Source organism: Hylobates moloch, unplaced genomic scaffold (genome assembly GCF_009828535.3).
Source record: "Hylobates moloch isolate HMO894 unplaced genomic scaffold, HMol_V3 SCAFFOLD_2, whole genome shotgun sequence".
Taxonomy (NCBI): Eukaryota; Metazoa; Chordata; class Mammalia; order Primates; family Hylobatidae; genus Hylobates; species Hylobates moloch.
The window spans coordinates 53,706,625-53,723,474 of record NW_026652277.1 but is presented as its reverse complement, the minus strand read 5'-3'; the positions used below and the strand labels follow the sequence as shown (position 1 = coordinate 53,723,474).

General features: G+C 38.5%; 1 protein-coding gene across 20 annotated transcripts in view; it reads right to left on the bottom strand.

Annotated features, from left to right (window-relative positions):
- PAQR3 (progestin and adipoQ receptor family member 3) overlaps positions 1 to 16,850 on the bottom strand; it is a 55,645-nt gene that overhangs the window by 36,784 nt on the left and 2,011 nt on the right. For 11 of the 20 annotated variants that reach the window (XR_009211623.1, XR_009211637.1, XM_058433542.1 and 8 more), the window contains exons 2-5: positions 14,546 to 14,708; positions 9,689 to 9,844; positions 6,061 to 6,258; positions 3,394 to 3,484 (exon numbers count right to left, since the gene is read on the bottom strand). Coding sequence is in view for 11 of the 20 variants with exons in the window: in XM_058433542.1 (XP_058289525.1) it covers positions 3,394 to 3,484; positions 6,061 to 6,258; positions 9,689 to 9,844; positions 14,546 to 14,708 (608 nt within the window). In the remaining 9 variants the exon portion in view is untranslated. Of the gene's footprint in view, positions 1 to 717; positions 2,110 to 2,514; positions 2,670 to 3,393; positions 3,485 to 6,060; positions 6,259 to 8,350; positions 8,410 to 9,688; positions 9,845 to 14,545; positions 14,709 to 16,850 lie in introns of those variants that run through there. The other 9 variants (XR_009211643.1, XR_009211644.1, XR_009211642.1 and 6 more) reach the window with 4 other exon arrangements.

Sequence of the window (16,850 nt, the reverse complement as noted above, 5' to 3'; positions counted from 1 at the left end):
TGTATGTCAACAAGATTCTTAGCCTTTTTTGTACCATGGACTCCTTTGGCACTCTAGTGAAGCCTACAGACCCATTTTTTTAAAAACAAAACACAGAGGATTACAACAAATATTGATTATCTAATACAACTATCAGAGATTCACTCAATTCTATCCATGGACACCTTGGGGACCCTTGGACCCATCAAATGCCATTGTGTTGTGTATACATTTTAAAACATTCAACCTGAGCTGAATGAAAGCTTTTAGGTTAAAATTTGTTTTAGTTTCCAGTGGCCAGGTCATACATGAGGACTTGCCAGAGATAGTTTCTAAGGCATTTATTTATACATGAACATTTGAGACTATCACTTTTCACTGTAAAGACTCTTAATTTTTTAGTTTCCATATCTCCACTGCTCTCATGTACCCAAACTCAACATGTTCTGCTACACAGGGCATATTTTATGTCAAGTGTGTCTTGGGAAAGGTTAAGTTACAGTAAGTTTGATTGTTTATAGATGTCCTATATTAAACTCCTGATCTGAATATTTTAAGGCCTAAAACCCACTATGGTCATAATCACATAGAGAATGCTCACGGTTTAGTGTTCTACTTGTCTATTATAAAGAAAATACATAATTTTAAAAAGAATTATTAATAAAGTGATCCTTCCTTCCTTCCTCCCTCCCTCCCTCCATCCCTCCTTCCTTCCTTTTTCTTTCTTTCTTTTTCTTCCCTCTGTTGCCCATGCTGGAGTACAGTCGGTTCGCTGCAGACTCCCTGCCTCCGGCTCACGGGATTCTCCTGCCTCGCCCTGCGGGCTGCCTGGGATTTCGGGCACGCGCCACCACCCCTCCCTGGTTTTTGTCCTTTGGCTGGAGGCGCGGTTTCGCCATGTTGGCCGGGCTGGTCTCCAGCTCCTGACCTCGAGTGGTCTGCCCACCTCGGCCTCCCGAGGTGCTGGGACTGCAGACGGAGTCTCGCTCACTTGGTGCTTGGTGTTGCCCGGGCTGGAGTGCAGTGGCGTGGTTTTGGCTCGCTGCAGCCTCTGCCTCCCAGCCGCCTGCCTTGGCCTCCCAGGGTGCTGGGATTGCAGCCTCTGCCCGGCCGCCGCCCCATCAGGGAGGTGGGGAGCGTCTCTGCTTGGCCGCCCATCGCCTGGGACGTGAGGAGCGCCTCCGCCCGGCCACCCCGTCCAGGAAGTGAGGAGCGCCTCTGCCTGGCCACCCTGTCTGGGAAGTGAGGAGCGCCTCTGCCCAGCCGCCCTGTCTGGGATGTGGGGAGCGCCTCTGCCCGGCCGCCCCATCTGGGAGGTCTACCACAGAGGCCAGACGCAATGTGGGGGCTGGACGTGGTGGCTCACGCCTGTAGTCGCAGCACTCTGGGAGGCCGAGGCGGGTTGATCACTTGAGGCTAGGAGTTCGAGACCAGCCTGGCCAACATGGCGAAACATGAAAAATACAACAGACAAACCAACCAACCAACCAACCCAGCGACAACAAAACGGGTCTACCCTGGAGTCATACTCTAATTTTTTCTATTTTCCTCCCTTTCTGATCCTTTATCCCACTTTCTTTTTCTTCCTCTTCCTGCTCCTTCTTCTTTGTCAAATAGAGGATTGAGTTATTATCATTGATCCATACAAAGTCCCTCTCTCATTTACTTTCTTTAATTCCCACCCCCCATTTCTATTCCGTCTTCCCAGGTGCAACCTTCCTAATATGTTTGATATGCATCTTTTTGTTTGTATGTATTTTTAGAAAATGTTTATTGTTTTGTGTGCAAAAAAAAATTAATAAAAAAAAAGAAAAAAAAATAAAGTGATACAAAAATACATTTTACCAGAATTGTTTTCTGAGGGAAACTCTGGCCCTGCCTGGAAGATGGGTGGTCTTCAATTCAGTGCCATGTCCTAGATCTGCTCCCAAATCCTCATGTTTACAACTCAGGTTTTCCCTTGTATTTCCATTCTTATTTAAAGCTCAGTGGTGAAAAACCAAGTACACAAAGGAATGCCTGAGGATCTGTGGGATGGATTGTTTAGGCCAGGGTTTCTCACCCTTTCTTCTTCCCCAACACACAGGACGAGTGGTACAATCCCTTCTCTGATTCACCGTGGAAGTGATTCTTAACCCAGGAAGAAGAGGGGATAAATTTTCAGTTTAAATTTAAACTGCTCCCTGACTTCTAGCTCTCCAAACTGAAAAAAAACATCAGTTTTATGTACTCTAAATGTTATTTCTGACCCATGCCAAAACTTACCTGGATTTGCATCACTTTGTCTCTTACTAAACCACATATTTCACTTATAAGACCAGGGCTGGGGGACATAGTAATAATTGCTGTCATTTATTCAGTCCCGACTAATTGCTAGAAACTTGGTTACATGATATGTGCATTTTCTCATCTAATCCTCATTAAACTGTGTTATATGCATTTTCTCATCTAATCCTTACCGTAACCCCGGGGGAAAAAAAAGTATTTCCATGTTTTAGATAGGAAACTGGAGCTGAGAGCACTTAAGTAACTTACTTAGCTCACGTAACTAGAAAGTGGTTGATGTGGGTCTTCAACCCAAGCAGTCTGACTCCAGAGCTAAAGTTCTCAAACAAGCAAATACAGGTTTTGGAGACTGTTGTTCACTCCACCCAGTGTCCTCTTAGTTATTTTCCATCTGAAAATATTTTCTTTAGAATGAAGAACAAAAAAATCTATTGGCTTGTGTATCTTGGAAACACAAAGACTCTTAACTTTCACTATTTTCTTCCTAATGCTGGGTGCTAGGAAGCCTAAAGCCAGGTTTGTCACCTTTATCTTTTTTATAGACCCCTTTGATGTACATATTGTGAGGTGATCCTACACCTCACTTCTTTTCACTATCTTTTTCTTTTTTTTTTTTAATTATACTTTAAGTTCTAGGGTACATGTGCACAACGTGCAGGTTACATACGTATACATGTGCCGTGATGGTGTGCTGCACCCATTAACTCGTCATTTACATTTTCTTACTGTCCTTTGCTTATTTCTTGCTTTATATATCTCTGCATATATAAATTACTTTTAAAGAACCAGCTGGCATATAGAGAAGTAAATGGTAGTTGACGGTGTTCTACTTTTTAAAAGAAATAGTGGTTGGGAGTCAGAAGACTCAAAGTCTAATGTCAGCTTTGTCACTAGTTCATAACCATAAAACAGTGACAACTCCACCTACTGGACTCAACTCACATGATCAGGATGAAAGGAAAAGTTGTGAAAGCGCTTTGAAAGTTTTAGGTAACATTTGGAAAGAGAGGAATCATTTCTATAATCAATAATATTAAAAAATGAAACGAAGTTTTGATGCTCTGATGCATATACCTTGGGCATATATTTAGAATAACAATACAAAACTGCTAGAAAAGAGATACCTACCTGGAAAGTACCGCTCTGGGACTTTGGAAATGTAGAACAGGAAAGCAAGAAGAGCAATCATATACATCACAATTACACGGGGTGCAAAGTCCTGAAAAGCAGAACATGTTTTTTTACAGATCTTCCTGCTGTTACTGAATTCTAAATTTATTATGAATCTAATAGTGGGACTTAAGATTGTTAAATCTGAACTGTTTTGCAGACTGTCTCCAATAATAGAAACCTTGTCCTCATATGCAGGAAGCAGTCTGCAAGAATGGAGCACAGAGAATGCTCTAACAGTCGGGCTCCTAAAGGGGCTAGAGCTTTAACATGCTGAAGTTCCTAAGGGCACCCAACTCCATCTACAATGTAGGTATGTGGGTAGAATGCATATGGAAACGGAGTTGGCAGGTAAATAAGCAAAGACACTGAAGACCAGGAACTTATGCCTGGAAAAGACCTAAGGGGTCTCCTCAGACAGAAATCTGTTCCAATATCCCAGATAAATGGTCCTCTTGAATACTACTATATGAAGCACTTTGTCTCACTGCTGACACAGTATTGAGAAGACTTTCCTGACCCTGAGAAAATCCAGCAAGCTATCCTTATACATATTGTTCCTAATACTGGTTATAAACCTAATTTACCAAGAACTCATTTAAGAAATAAGGACAGGCTGGGTGCATGGCTCATGCGTGTAATCCTACCACTTTGGGAGGCTTTGGCAGAAGGATCGCTTGAGGACAGGAGTTCAAAACTAGCCTGAGCAACACAGTAAGACCCCTCTCTCTACAATTATTATTATTTTTTAATTACCTGAAGACAGGAGTTCAAAACTAGCCTGGGCAACATAGTAAGATGCCTCTCTCTACAGTTTTTTTTTTTTTTTTTTTTTTAATTAGCTGGGCATGGTGGTGCACACCTATAGTCCTAACTATTTAGGAGGCTGAGGTGGGAGGACTGCTTGAGCCGAGGAGTTTGAAGGCAAGAGAGAGAGACTCTGTTTCAAAGAAATAAGACAAATTTCTCCTTCTTCTTCAAATATGAGCATCATCATAGCCCTCCCTAACTCCTATATTTTTCAGATTAATCGACCTCAGATTTCTCAAACATTCTAGAACACAACTTGATCCTGCCTCCCAAGAGTAACCCTTCCAGAACTTTTTATCTTTGTTAAAGTGCCTGTCTTTCCATCTTTTTAAAATAGAGCTTATTAAAGAATTTCTGTGAAAGTTTCCCTTTGCTTCCTCACTGGAATGATCTGTGATCATATTAGGATTCCATCTTTGAAAACTATTATCTAAGCCATCTTTCCATTTTAAGATTTCTGAATACAAAAAAAAATCCCTTTTTCTTAATTTCTCTAAAATTCACTGACTTATTTATGGGTCTTATTCTTTTTGTCATTATAAGCTCAAAAGGAATGTGTTTATCACATCCAAAAATTTTGGTCACTTCTATATCAACAACCAATTATTCCAGCTGGAATTTATCTAGAGTGGCAGTTCCCCATTCCATTTTCTTATTATAAAGGAATCAAAATTGTCAGAAAGATGTTTTCACAGATAGGAGGATTGCTGATGTCCCTCATCACTACTGTCTCACGTTTCTCCCAATATCCTAATTTATGAAGACATCATCACCCTTGTCCTCACATTGGCCAAGTAGCCAGATTATATCACTCAATTCACTCTGTCACAGAACTTCCTTTCTTTTCAGCTGTACACCGAACTGTTTTCCACTATGCTGTTGCCAACTTCATGCAAATAAATGTAGGCCCACTAATGGTCCCTCCTCTTCTAATAAAATCTGATTCTTTTGAATGAAACCCCCCTTTAAAGTCACACATTCTAGACAAAGGTACCATTGCAATGAGTATATGTGATTTCTGTCAGATTTCTTGGCCTATTTACTCGTATTAAAAATTCTCAAGTTTCCTCTCTAGTGCATATGTAGAGCATTTTTGTAACGATCTCTAAGAATGTAAGTCTTATTTCTAATACTTTTCTCAAGAATCCTGAGTTTTCACTGAGACTCTTCCTAATGCACATCAACTGTTCCCCCATAATACCTGATTCTAACAAATAGCTCTTCTTTTATTTCTCAATATATTCTCCTTGGGTGGATTGAACATGCTCCCCTGGCTCCAGCTACCAATACAATGATGATTTCCAAATCTTTATTCCCAGTCTCAAACTCTGGCTGAAATCCCAGATCCTATCTCTACCTTTACATCCAATGGGTATCCCAAACTCATCGGGTCAAAAAAAAAAAAAAAAAAAATCCTTCCTAACCTCCCCTTCACCCCCTAAAAGATCAACTGCTCCTATTTCTATACTTGCATTATCATTGGCATTATCACTGATCCCGCAGACAAAGCTAGAAACTTTGGAGTCCTCCTCCACAAATAAGGACTTGGGTATTTATATACTAAGGGTAATAGAGAATAATAATGTATTATTTTACAGAAAGACAACTCAGAGAAAAACAGTATTCAGATTTTACCTCGACTTCTGCAAGATATGCTTATTTATATGGCTGTGAAAATTATGGCATCAATATGCAATTACAAATATGTTCTCAAATGACAAACATCCACCCACTTGGCCTGATTATACTACTTTACCCAAAAGGAATAAAATAGAAAGGAAAAAAAAAGAGAAATATTAACTACACTCAACCTACCTGTACAATAGGAGCACCAATTCCTCCATTGAGCCAAACCCAGTGAAGAGTAGGAATCACTCCATATCCCGAAACAGAACAAAAGATGATAGAACGGAGCCTTTGCCATTGCTGCGTGAGGTAATTGGGATGAATCTGCGCAAAGAACACTGCCAGGATCATAGCAAGCACTGTGATCAAGTACACCTGACGCCAGTACTAGAATGAAAGGAAATCACATTTTAATTCTGTTATTAACAATAAAGGAACTGAAAAAGTAATTTTGGCTTTTACACTACAAATTCCAAACTCTATTTACTTGGTATTTGCATTTCAAAATAGGATTATCTCCCTTCGTTAAAAAATATGTTCCATACAACTTTTAGGTTTGTCAGAATGACAAACCAAATTCCAAAATGAGCTGGTAAAATACTACATTTATTCATACAAAAGCATTTTCTGATTACCTATTATATGCCAGGCACAGTTCAAGTTCTATAAAAGCAAAGATGACTATGACATGGACTCTCCCAGCAGTGAGCTCACAGACTATGGGAGGGGCAGAATGTGAACAAAAGATTATGATCTTATGGTAGACACTGTAACTGAGGAACAGAACATTGTAGAACCACAGAAGCAGGAACAATTAACTTTACTTGGGGTAGCTAAAAAATGCTTCACAGAGATGACATCTAAGATTTTGTGGGAAGACAGAGCTCTCAAGGAAAGAAAACAGCAAATGCAACAGGAAGTTTTGAGAAGAAAGGCTAAAAAGGCATACTGTTAGGCTAAATGTTTTGAAGTTTACCACACTGGCACTGGAGGAATAGCAGAATTCGGATGACATGGCTGTCTTTCAAACCGACTTATTAGAAAGACAACTCTGACATCAGTGTAGAAAATAGGTGACAGGAAACCAGCTAGAAAGATATTAGTTTAGTTTATTCAAAGAGAGAGTGGGGGCTTGGACTCCTGCTGAATAAAGTAGATGTGAGCGCCAGATTTAGGAGGCATTTTTGAAATAAGCGTTAAGTCTTAATGGCTGACTGGCTGTGTGAGAGGGCAGTAGAGGAAAGCCTGACTGTTTTTAGCCTGAAAGGCCACATAAATGGCTTCTATTAATGAAGCAAATGAACAAAGATGTTCCAGGTTTGCTGTGTGTGTGATGGGGGAAGAGAACAGGGGCATGAAAGAACACACACTTGGCTTAGGTTTGAAGGGCTTATGGGATATGTAGGTATTTAAATAAGCAGTTAGCTGGTCTTAAAGTCAAAAGTCACGTAAGACAAGAGTTCTCAATCTGGGCTCCAAGGACTTCTTTGGGGCTATTAACTTCCTAAAATCAAATGTCAGAGTGTTTGTTTAGGGTGTGCCCAAAAGTACATTCTACTGGATCTAGGGTCCACAGGTTTCAATCTCATTCTGAAAGCAGCTGTGTTCCTTAAAAGGTAAAACGAGTCTTTTACAGGTCTACAGCAACTGAGTATTTGAAAATAATTAGAAACCAGATGGAAGAAAGCAATTTTTCAATGATCAGGGACTGACTCTATCAGCTCCAGTAGTTCCCTTATCTTTTTAATCTATCTTGGACTGTTAGTTTTTCTGGTAAGAGATTTACAAAAAGTATCTCACTTTGATGTTTAGCAAGAAGTAAACAGAAAAGTTTCAGAGAAATACAGAATAAGATAAGCAAAACAATTCAAATATTACATGGCTGTACTCACAAGCACCTGGTTATTAGTATGCTCTAATTTTTTTAAAAAATATAAACAGTTTCATGCAAAATGAGTAAGTTATGAAAGCTGGGCAGAAATAAATAGCATATACTGCTAAAATCAAGTCAATTTACAACAAGGTCACCTGCATACATATTTAATTATGTGCTTATGTTCCAAAGTGATTAGGCCTGAAAAGCAAATGGCTCGCGTTTAAATGGCTTCAACAATGTTCTTACGTATTCAAATCAAATTTATGATTTTTCTCTTCACTAATTTTCATACCAGATATGTTGACAGTATTCTCTGTTTTTGTGTAGAGACAAAGGTCCTACTGAAAAATCCCAAGCAATCTGAGAAATTCCACACTGTGGCCGATCTTCCCAATAAGCGAAGCCTGGGGACTGTGCCTTAGAGCAGTGGTCCCCAGCGTTTCTGGCACTGGGGACTGGTTTTGTGGAAGACAATTTTTCCATGGATCGTGGTGTGGGGAGGCAGGCAGAGATGGTTTCAGGATAATTCAAGTGCATTACATTTATTGTGCACTTTATTTCTATTATTATTACATTGTAATATATAATAATTATACAACTCACCATAATGTAGAATCACTGGGAGCCCTGGGCTTGTTTTCCTGCAACTAGACGGTTCCCATCTGGGGGTGATGGGAGACAGTGACAGATCATCAAGCATTAGATTGCACAACCTAAATCCTTTGCATGTGCAGTTTACAATAGGGTTTGCACTGCTATAAGAATCTAACACTGCTGCTGATCTGACAGGAGGCAGAGCTCAGGTGGTAACGTGAGCCATGGGGAGTGGCTGTAAATACATATGAAACTTCCCTGGCTTGCTGGCCCACTGCTCACCTCCTGCTGCACAGCCTGGTTCCTAACAGGCCACGGACAGGTTCTGGGGGTTGGTGACCGCTGCCTTAGAGCACCTGTTACATGGTGGGCCTTGGGCAGGACAGGCTCTATTCTTTGTGACTAGGACTAGAAATAACTAGTAGGTATACTGCTCCTGAGGGAGAAACTCAGTCTTGGTTCTGAAAGGGAGGTAACTGAAAGGGCAAAAGAGAAAACAAGAGCATGGTAGAAAAACAGGAAGAAAACAAAGTAGGGGCGAATGGGACTTTCTGAAAGGGAGAACTTGAGATGTACTGAAACCATGGGAACATTTCAATTTGTCTTCTTGGCTGGAACATGAGGTGATGAGTTAGGGGTTCTACTCCATAAGGTTTGGTTGGCCAATATTTTTAGGTCAGGTGCTGTATTATCTGATTACAGTGTTGCAAATGCTGCTTTGCACAAGGCAAAAACTGACTTTTGTGTGAACTTAGTGACAGAAAGCAGAGTTGATCCAGAATTCAGAAAAGACACATCTCACATTTGTTAAAGACACTGACTCCTATCTGGTCTGTCTTACAAGCCTACCCCCAAACATAAGACTGAAGACAGGAAAACATATTTTACAGAAGAATATGGGCTAATAAATTCAGATATATTTTCCTGAATATTTTTTCACTGAGAAAAAAGAAATGGAAAGCAGTAATCAACTTCATAATTTTAACAAGTGTTAATTTTAACTTCAATTATATAAACACACAAATAAAAGATATATAATGTGCATATCTAAGGAACCATGCAGTCATATAGATTTAGTGAAAACATTAATAATTTAATGTCTACATTAAGTTCAGAAAATAACTGTATATATATTTTCCAATAGAAAATTAGTAAAATAAGTATGGAACTGATAATAGATGTTAGAGATGACAGGGCCATTCTGAAAAATAAGTTTATGCTTATACAAGACTCTTCTATTTATTGTATAAGTTAATTATGTACTTATTCAGAAATTCAAAAGAACCAAGGCAAGAAAACCCAAGACCAATATGAAAGGTAGAATGTAAAATGTTTTAATCTACTTACGTTATTACAATAAAATGCATAAAATACTCCTGAGACATAGCAGCCCAGTATTCCAATAGAAATTCCTGCATAATCTAATGCCATCCATCTTCGACATGTTTTTTCTGACCGATGGCAGGAAAAAAGATGATAGCCCACAGAACAAAGCATACAGACCTGTGAAAAATAAAAACAAATTAACCAAGTGACTGAAGAAACTAAAGCAACTTATGCATGATGTTCAGGGAAGTAGTTAAGAGGCGAGGCTTTCAATTCAAACATTTATGGGCTTGGATTCTAGCTCTGTGCCTTACAGTAGAGTGAGCCACGTCATTACTCTAAAGCCTCAATCCCCTCGTGGGTAAAATGGAGATAATAATAATGAAGGAGAAAATTTTAAATAACTATACTACAAAATGAAAATTATAAACAAATAGCACAGTAATGGGAAAGTTATACAATGCAAATGTTTGAAAACTATCATCTGAGGCTTGTTTTGATCCATGAATTAATTTGTTTTTAAAGAGTATTTACTATAGAAGCAATACATATCCTTAAAACAATCAAAGAACATAAATATAAGCCTCTCTTACTCAATCTATTGCCCAGAGGTAGCCAGTGATAACATTTTTTATGTGTCTTTCCAGATATTTTCAATACATATGTCAAACACCTGTAATATATTAGTCTATATACATGCACACATTATATATACATATATATATACACACACACACATTTTAAAATTAAATGAAATCACACTATGCATTCTGTTCCACAATTGGCTTTTTTTCAGTTAAGAATGTTCATGCCTGTATGAGACTCATTGTATAAATGAGTTTACTTTTAACTTCTAAGGTAAACACAGCTTTATTGCCTTCAAGAAAAAACAGGCTGGTGTAGTAGTGGCTCATGCCTGTAATCCCAGCACTTTGGGAGGCCATGGTGGGAGGATCGCTTGAGCACAGGAGTTCGAGACCTGCCTGGGCAACATAGGTAGACCTCACTTCTAAAAAAAAAAAAAAAATTAGCAGGCATGGTTGCATGCACCTGTGGTCCCAGCTACTTGGGAGGCGAAGGCAGGAGGATTACTTGAGCTTGGGAGATCGAGGCTGCAGTGAGCCATGACTGCCCCACTATACTCCAGCCTGGGTGACAGAGTGAGATCCTGTCTCAAAAAATAATAATTTAAAAAACAGTCATGACTTGCTAACTTTATATGGTTGCCAAACTGAGAGTAAAGCTAATCTGATTCAATCAGCTGTTCTGATAATTGATAGGGTTTCTATGGCAGAATGCCTTTCAGCCATCAAGTACCTGCTGTGTGTCATACATTGGAGGTGATACAGAATCACTGAACAAACAGTACAGTAACAAATCCTACTGTACTTCAGTGCACAGCATAACTGGAAAAGGCAGGAGGATATTGACTCTGTGGGGGTACATGTGCGTTTGGAGGGTGGGACTGGTGGGAAGAAAAGAGTATCAGAGAAGGGCTGTTCACCTGAGGCAGATTTTAAAAGTTGGGCTGGCATTCACCAAGGACGTAAAAAAAGGTGTGCACATAATTATGGCTGGGGGCAGAGATTAAGGAAAAGCATCATATTCTTTATAATATGATTATGACATGTCCTATACATTAATGGGTTTTAACTTCAATATTATGGGTATGATAAGATACTCCTGAAGATTTTAAGTGCCCACTTACAGAGGTGTGGACTAGAAGGGCTGAAACAGGAGGTTATAGAAATAGCCCTGGAGAGCACATACTGAGAAAGTGACAGTGGGGGTGGAAGCAATGGGACAAATAAACAATATAAAGTAGGTACAAATGATAAACACTTTGTAAGCTATTGCTAAGGCAGTACCATGGTCATCTAGCTATTAATATTTTATATTCTGGTCATTAAACAAATCTAGTTACTATAGACTCAATATCAATATTCAATAACAATGTACTTTGCCACAACTTCATTGCTTCATCAATTGTCTAAAATCCTTAATAGTCTATAGCTTTTTGGTTACTAAGCAACCAATCAGTAACTAATTCTAAGTTAGTTATTTAAAAGTAACTCTTAGAAGCTTGGTTATTTGTTTTCTCAGATTATCCTTGAATTAAGCACCACAAATCAGGAGAACACAAAAGTGTGTCTTTCTCATTGATGGGGAAAGATCCCATTGCCACAATGTTGAATGACACCAGCAGGTCGCAAAATAGCAAGCAGGGATGACTGTAGCTTGGAAGTAGGCAGACAGGTAAGTGAGCAGGCAGGTAGGCAGGTGCAAGGTAGCTATGCATACACAAACATATGCATTTGGGTTAAACTCATTGTTTAACGCAAATGTCCAATGTGGTTACCTCTGAAAAGTGGAATTTCAGGTGACGTTTTCTTCCATAAACTTCTGTTTGCCTAAATTTCTACATGATTATATCTTGTAGTAATAATCAGAAACAAAAATAAAGCTCATTTCATTGTGAAAAAGAAAATAAAAAGAGGAAAAACTATGGTATCCAAGGGAAAAGTAAAATAGCGTTAACAGAAAACCCCAGATTTTAAAGTTAACCCATACCTAGTATGCCCTGTTTAAGAAGGAATATGTTATTCCTAGAGTTTAAAAACAGACTGAAAGATAATCTGGCAAATTGGGTATGTTTCAGTTATAATGGAAAGTTTCCTTCTATGGAGTACCTCACTCCATCAAGACAGACAGATAATTACAGTGTTACATCCACATCAAAACTCCTTGGCATGATAACAAAATACCTCATGATTTGATCCCTGCCAATCTCTTCAGCCTTATCTTTCTCTATTCTCCTAAGTTTCAACCACAAAAACTAGTACCTGCAAGTCCAGAAAGTGCTAAGAAAGTGACTCTTGCTTCTTTTTTCCTGCTTAAATGCCCTGCCTCACTATCTCTTCTGCACACCTATGAGTGGCTTGAACTTTATACCAGGTTGGTTCTGTTCAGCACTGTTTTACCGATGCCTAGCATAGTGTCTGGATGTATACAGGACACATTCAACAAATATTTGTTAACTGAATGTAAATGGATCAAATCTAGGCATTATTGTATTCTAATGTTCTTCTCCAAAATACAAATACCCTGGGAAGGTTCAAAGCCCCTGAATTACATTCTATTGTTCAGAATGTACTCTATTAATCTGGTTGTGAGGAAAGCACTAAAGCATACAGAAGCATAAGAGTGAGAAAAATGTTATGTCTTTTAATATTAAATGTCAATCAATATTAATACATATATCTATGGTTTACTATACTGTCCACTGACCCTAAGAATCTGGAAAACTCAGGTGAACAAGTTATAATTTGATAAGAAGTGGTCTTTTCAAGTAGGGAAGATGTGCTCATCTGTCTTTAGTAAGTTGTACAGCATGTATTGTAACAATGATCATTGCACTAGCAATTAGGAGAACAGGATTTTACTGCCCTGCTGAATAATCCTGGGCAAGTCACTGTAATACTTTGGCTCTGTTTCTTTATTGGAAATTGTTGTAATTATTTAATCCTTTTAGTTTTGCAATGTATTGTTTTCTTAGGTCAATACTGAAATTGATACATATTCTCTGAAGGAACATCAGCTGTGGCAGGTGGTGAAGGCATGAAGAAAAGGCCTAGGGATAGAGGAAAAGAGCAGGGATTCTCAAAGAGATAATATGCATATAACTAACAAGAATAGAAGCCAGTTTTTACTTAATGATTATTAACAGCATGTTAATCTATACTGAGATGCACCTAAAAATTTAAAAAGAAATTGATTCATTTCCATTATAAAATTGGTTATGGATTGTAAGGGATATTTTGGCTGTAATCAGGGCAAAAATTAAACCTCAGAAAGAGTATATTTTTAAAAAATATTTGAAGGCAAAATAATTTTCTAATAACAAAAATAGATTATGCATTCCCTCAAAGAAAATTATTATTCCAAAAATTGGAATTAATAAAAAAGGGGAAAAGAGATTTGTTTTGCTGTGTTTCTTGGCCATTTAAGTCCAAAGTTTAAACTTGAGTAAAATGATGACACTCTGAAATAAAATGATACACAATGAAAGCGACATTTGTGCAGCTGAGTTATGAGGTTCACCTCTCAAACTCAGCAGCAACAGGCTAACTGCAGGGAATAGCTACTCTGTGTCTGTCATGAGAAAGGGGGATAAGAAGTTTTTCTTTTCATTTTTATGTTTTTTATATTCTCTGAAGCAGAAAAAATTGTTTTAAATGTCAACAGAACTACAGCCCACATTTGTTTTCTGCTTCAAAATTATCTGTTTGAAATCTAATAAATGTAACTTTTAAAGACATTTTTACAGATTCTTGAAAAATGCCAGTGCTATGCAACTAACAAATACAGGAGGTAGAGAGGAAAAGAAACAAAGTATTTGAAGCCAGGCCAGTGGGTTCAAAATAAATTAACATTAAAGCAACAGAGTAAAAAATCAATACCAGCAAAACAGGACAGTAAAATATAGTATGGAAATAACAAATACAAAAATCACAGATGCAAACAGGAAAGAGATGAGAAATCTTCCCAAACAAGTTTTAAGTAGGCACTAGTGTACTTCAGCCAGATAATAGAATGCAATCAAAGATTCCTATTTTTTTAATTAATCTTAAAGCAGAGGTGCCCCAAAAGAAGAGGAAAGAAACAAATTTTTCTCAATCTTTGCAATTTAATGGATTTCAAACATACTCTCATAAGAACAGACCGTTTGGTGTTTATGTTATGAAAATCAATAAGCTGACCAACATGCCATTCCGGGGCTCTTTAAAGCAAGTGGTAGGTCTGAGGTAAGGTCAACTGACCAAGCCTGCCTGTCAAAAAGTTCTCTTTACCAACAGCAGTATTTGTGAAATGACTTACCTGGAAGCAGAAAAGACAAATAGAACAAATTACAAAATCTTCTCTGGACGCACTTGCTGAAGGTAACACAGATGTCATGTCATATATTCCCAGGGTGAAGAAGAGAAAGAAACCCAGCAAATGACTCCAGATGTTTACTGTCTCATTAGATAAAATAAACAAACTGGAAAATAAACACATATGCAACTGAGATTCACACTGGCCAACTTACTGTCACGTTCAAAGGTTAGGGAAAATTTTGAGGAGTTATCTAACACTTGCTCCTTTAAGCTCTTACCCCACCTGTATCTTTCTAAATTTGACATATTATCTAATTAAATTATTCTAAGATTTCCACATCGCCACCAATTCTGGGACCACAGTTTTTTGGGTGCTCACCTCTATTATCATACTTACCATTTCCTTCTCTGTATTAAGAGATTTACATACAAATTCCATCTCATCTTCCAGCCTATCAACTCCCTCATGGTCAGTACCATTCATCTTTATGACACTGCTGTTCACAATGCCTTGCTCAGATTAGTCTATAGACTAAAGGTCTCCAGAAACGAACGTGCAGAGGAAATCTGGATGTTAAATAGTTTACTCCATCAATAATACGCATCTGAAAACCTGCTCAGTGCAAGGTTAGGCATGATCTTAAAATACTTTCCTAGAGCTCATTAAATACAAATGCAAAATTAAATGCATTTAAGAGAAGCAAAATAAATATATATTGATCCATTGGAAAGGTTCTTTAAGATAGGCATGCCAGAACAACTTTGCTGTGGATGTTTTAAAACCAGTCTAGTTTCCAGGTGGCACAAGTTTCTCCTTTTTAGAAACTGGACTTAACTTTTAATATGGGTACTACGTGCCCTCTTTCAAAATGCCCTGGGCTAACTGGTCTTGGCAGCACAGGTTGGTAGAGCATGTACCACCCCGAGTCAAGAGGCTCACTGTCCCCACCCTACACAAGTCACTTAACCTCTCTGGGCTTCAGTTTCTTCATCTATACAGTAATGGAGCTACATTAGATGCTGCTGCAACTTTCTTCCAGCTCCTTTCTTACTTTTGTGAAATGGTCCTCCAGATGTAGATAGGACTCATCTGATTATTTACTGAAAGGTGACATCATGACTAAAGATTAAAATACTCTTGCATTTGTCTGCAAAATCTAGTATTTTTGCTTAAATTTAGGTTTTTGGTCTTCACTGATTCAGAAATCCTTGACGTATTGACATTGACATATAACTCTAAATTTGTAGCAGTCACTGTGGTTCTCAGGTTCTCATTTTTACAAGAAATGGAATTTCCTATTTACTTTGCTTCTCTTAAGTTCATTTCTTGTAAAAATGAAAGCGAGAACCACAGTGACTGCTACAAATTTAGTTATACGTCAACACTTACTAGTAAGGATTTCTGAATCAGTGAAGGCCAAATACATGATGTATATAGCAAGGTGTCAAAACTATCAAATGATCATCAAAAATAAAGTGAATCTGGGATCATGAATTTCAGGCTTTATCATGTACAAGCATCAAGTGTAAAGACTACTTATAACTGGAGGAAGGGATGCACGAATGTGCTTGAAACATCTAACTACAGGACTGTTTTGACAATCAATACTATGCTCTACTTATTACTTCAGAACTTTTCTTTTTGTGAAATCCAGTATAACCTGACTAACTGAACTGAGAGGCGCAACCTCTCCATGTTCCCTGCAGCTAACAGAGGACTGGCAAAACTGCTATGACATATAAAACCTCCTCAGATTACACCCAAAATCTGTCCCCGTCACTCCTGAAAGCCAAAAGGAGAGAGGGCAAAGGCTGAACTTGGAAAAGATAAGGCTGGTGGGAAGGCAAGAACATCTCCAATAAAGAATCTACTCTTACTGTATGAAAAGTTAGGTGTCTCCTGCACAGTAGACGCACCTGACAGCAGTAACTTGAGCATACCCTGAGAATGACCCTATATGAAAAACACACTTGAATGTGTGTTTACAATTCCGAGCATGGCCAACCCTTAGATTGATTCCTTATCTATGAGGAACATCTGAGCCCCTGTCCCATCTCATGGAATGCTGATTGTACTTGGGATGGAGGCCTTTTGTTTTGCAAATGAAGATTACCAGGTGGAGGTTGTTAGGGGGAAGGGTGCTAAGTAAAAATGCTATATAAACTGCATGCATTCTGCAGGCGGCAGAGGTTCTCCCGTTCAGGCCACTGTCACTGGACCTCTCTGTAAATTACCCTAGTAAAACCCTATGTCTTGTTTATTGGCTTTGGGTCTCTTCTTCCGTCTTTTGAACCTGGTGCCATCC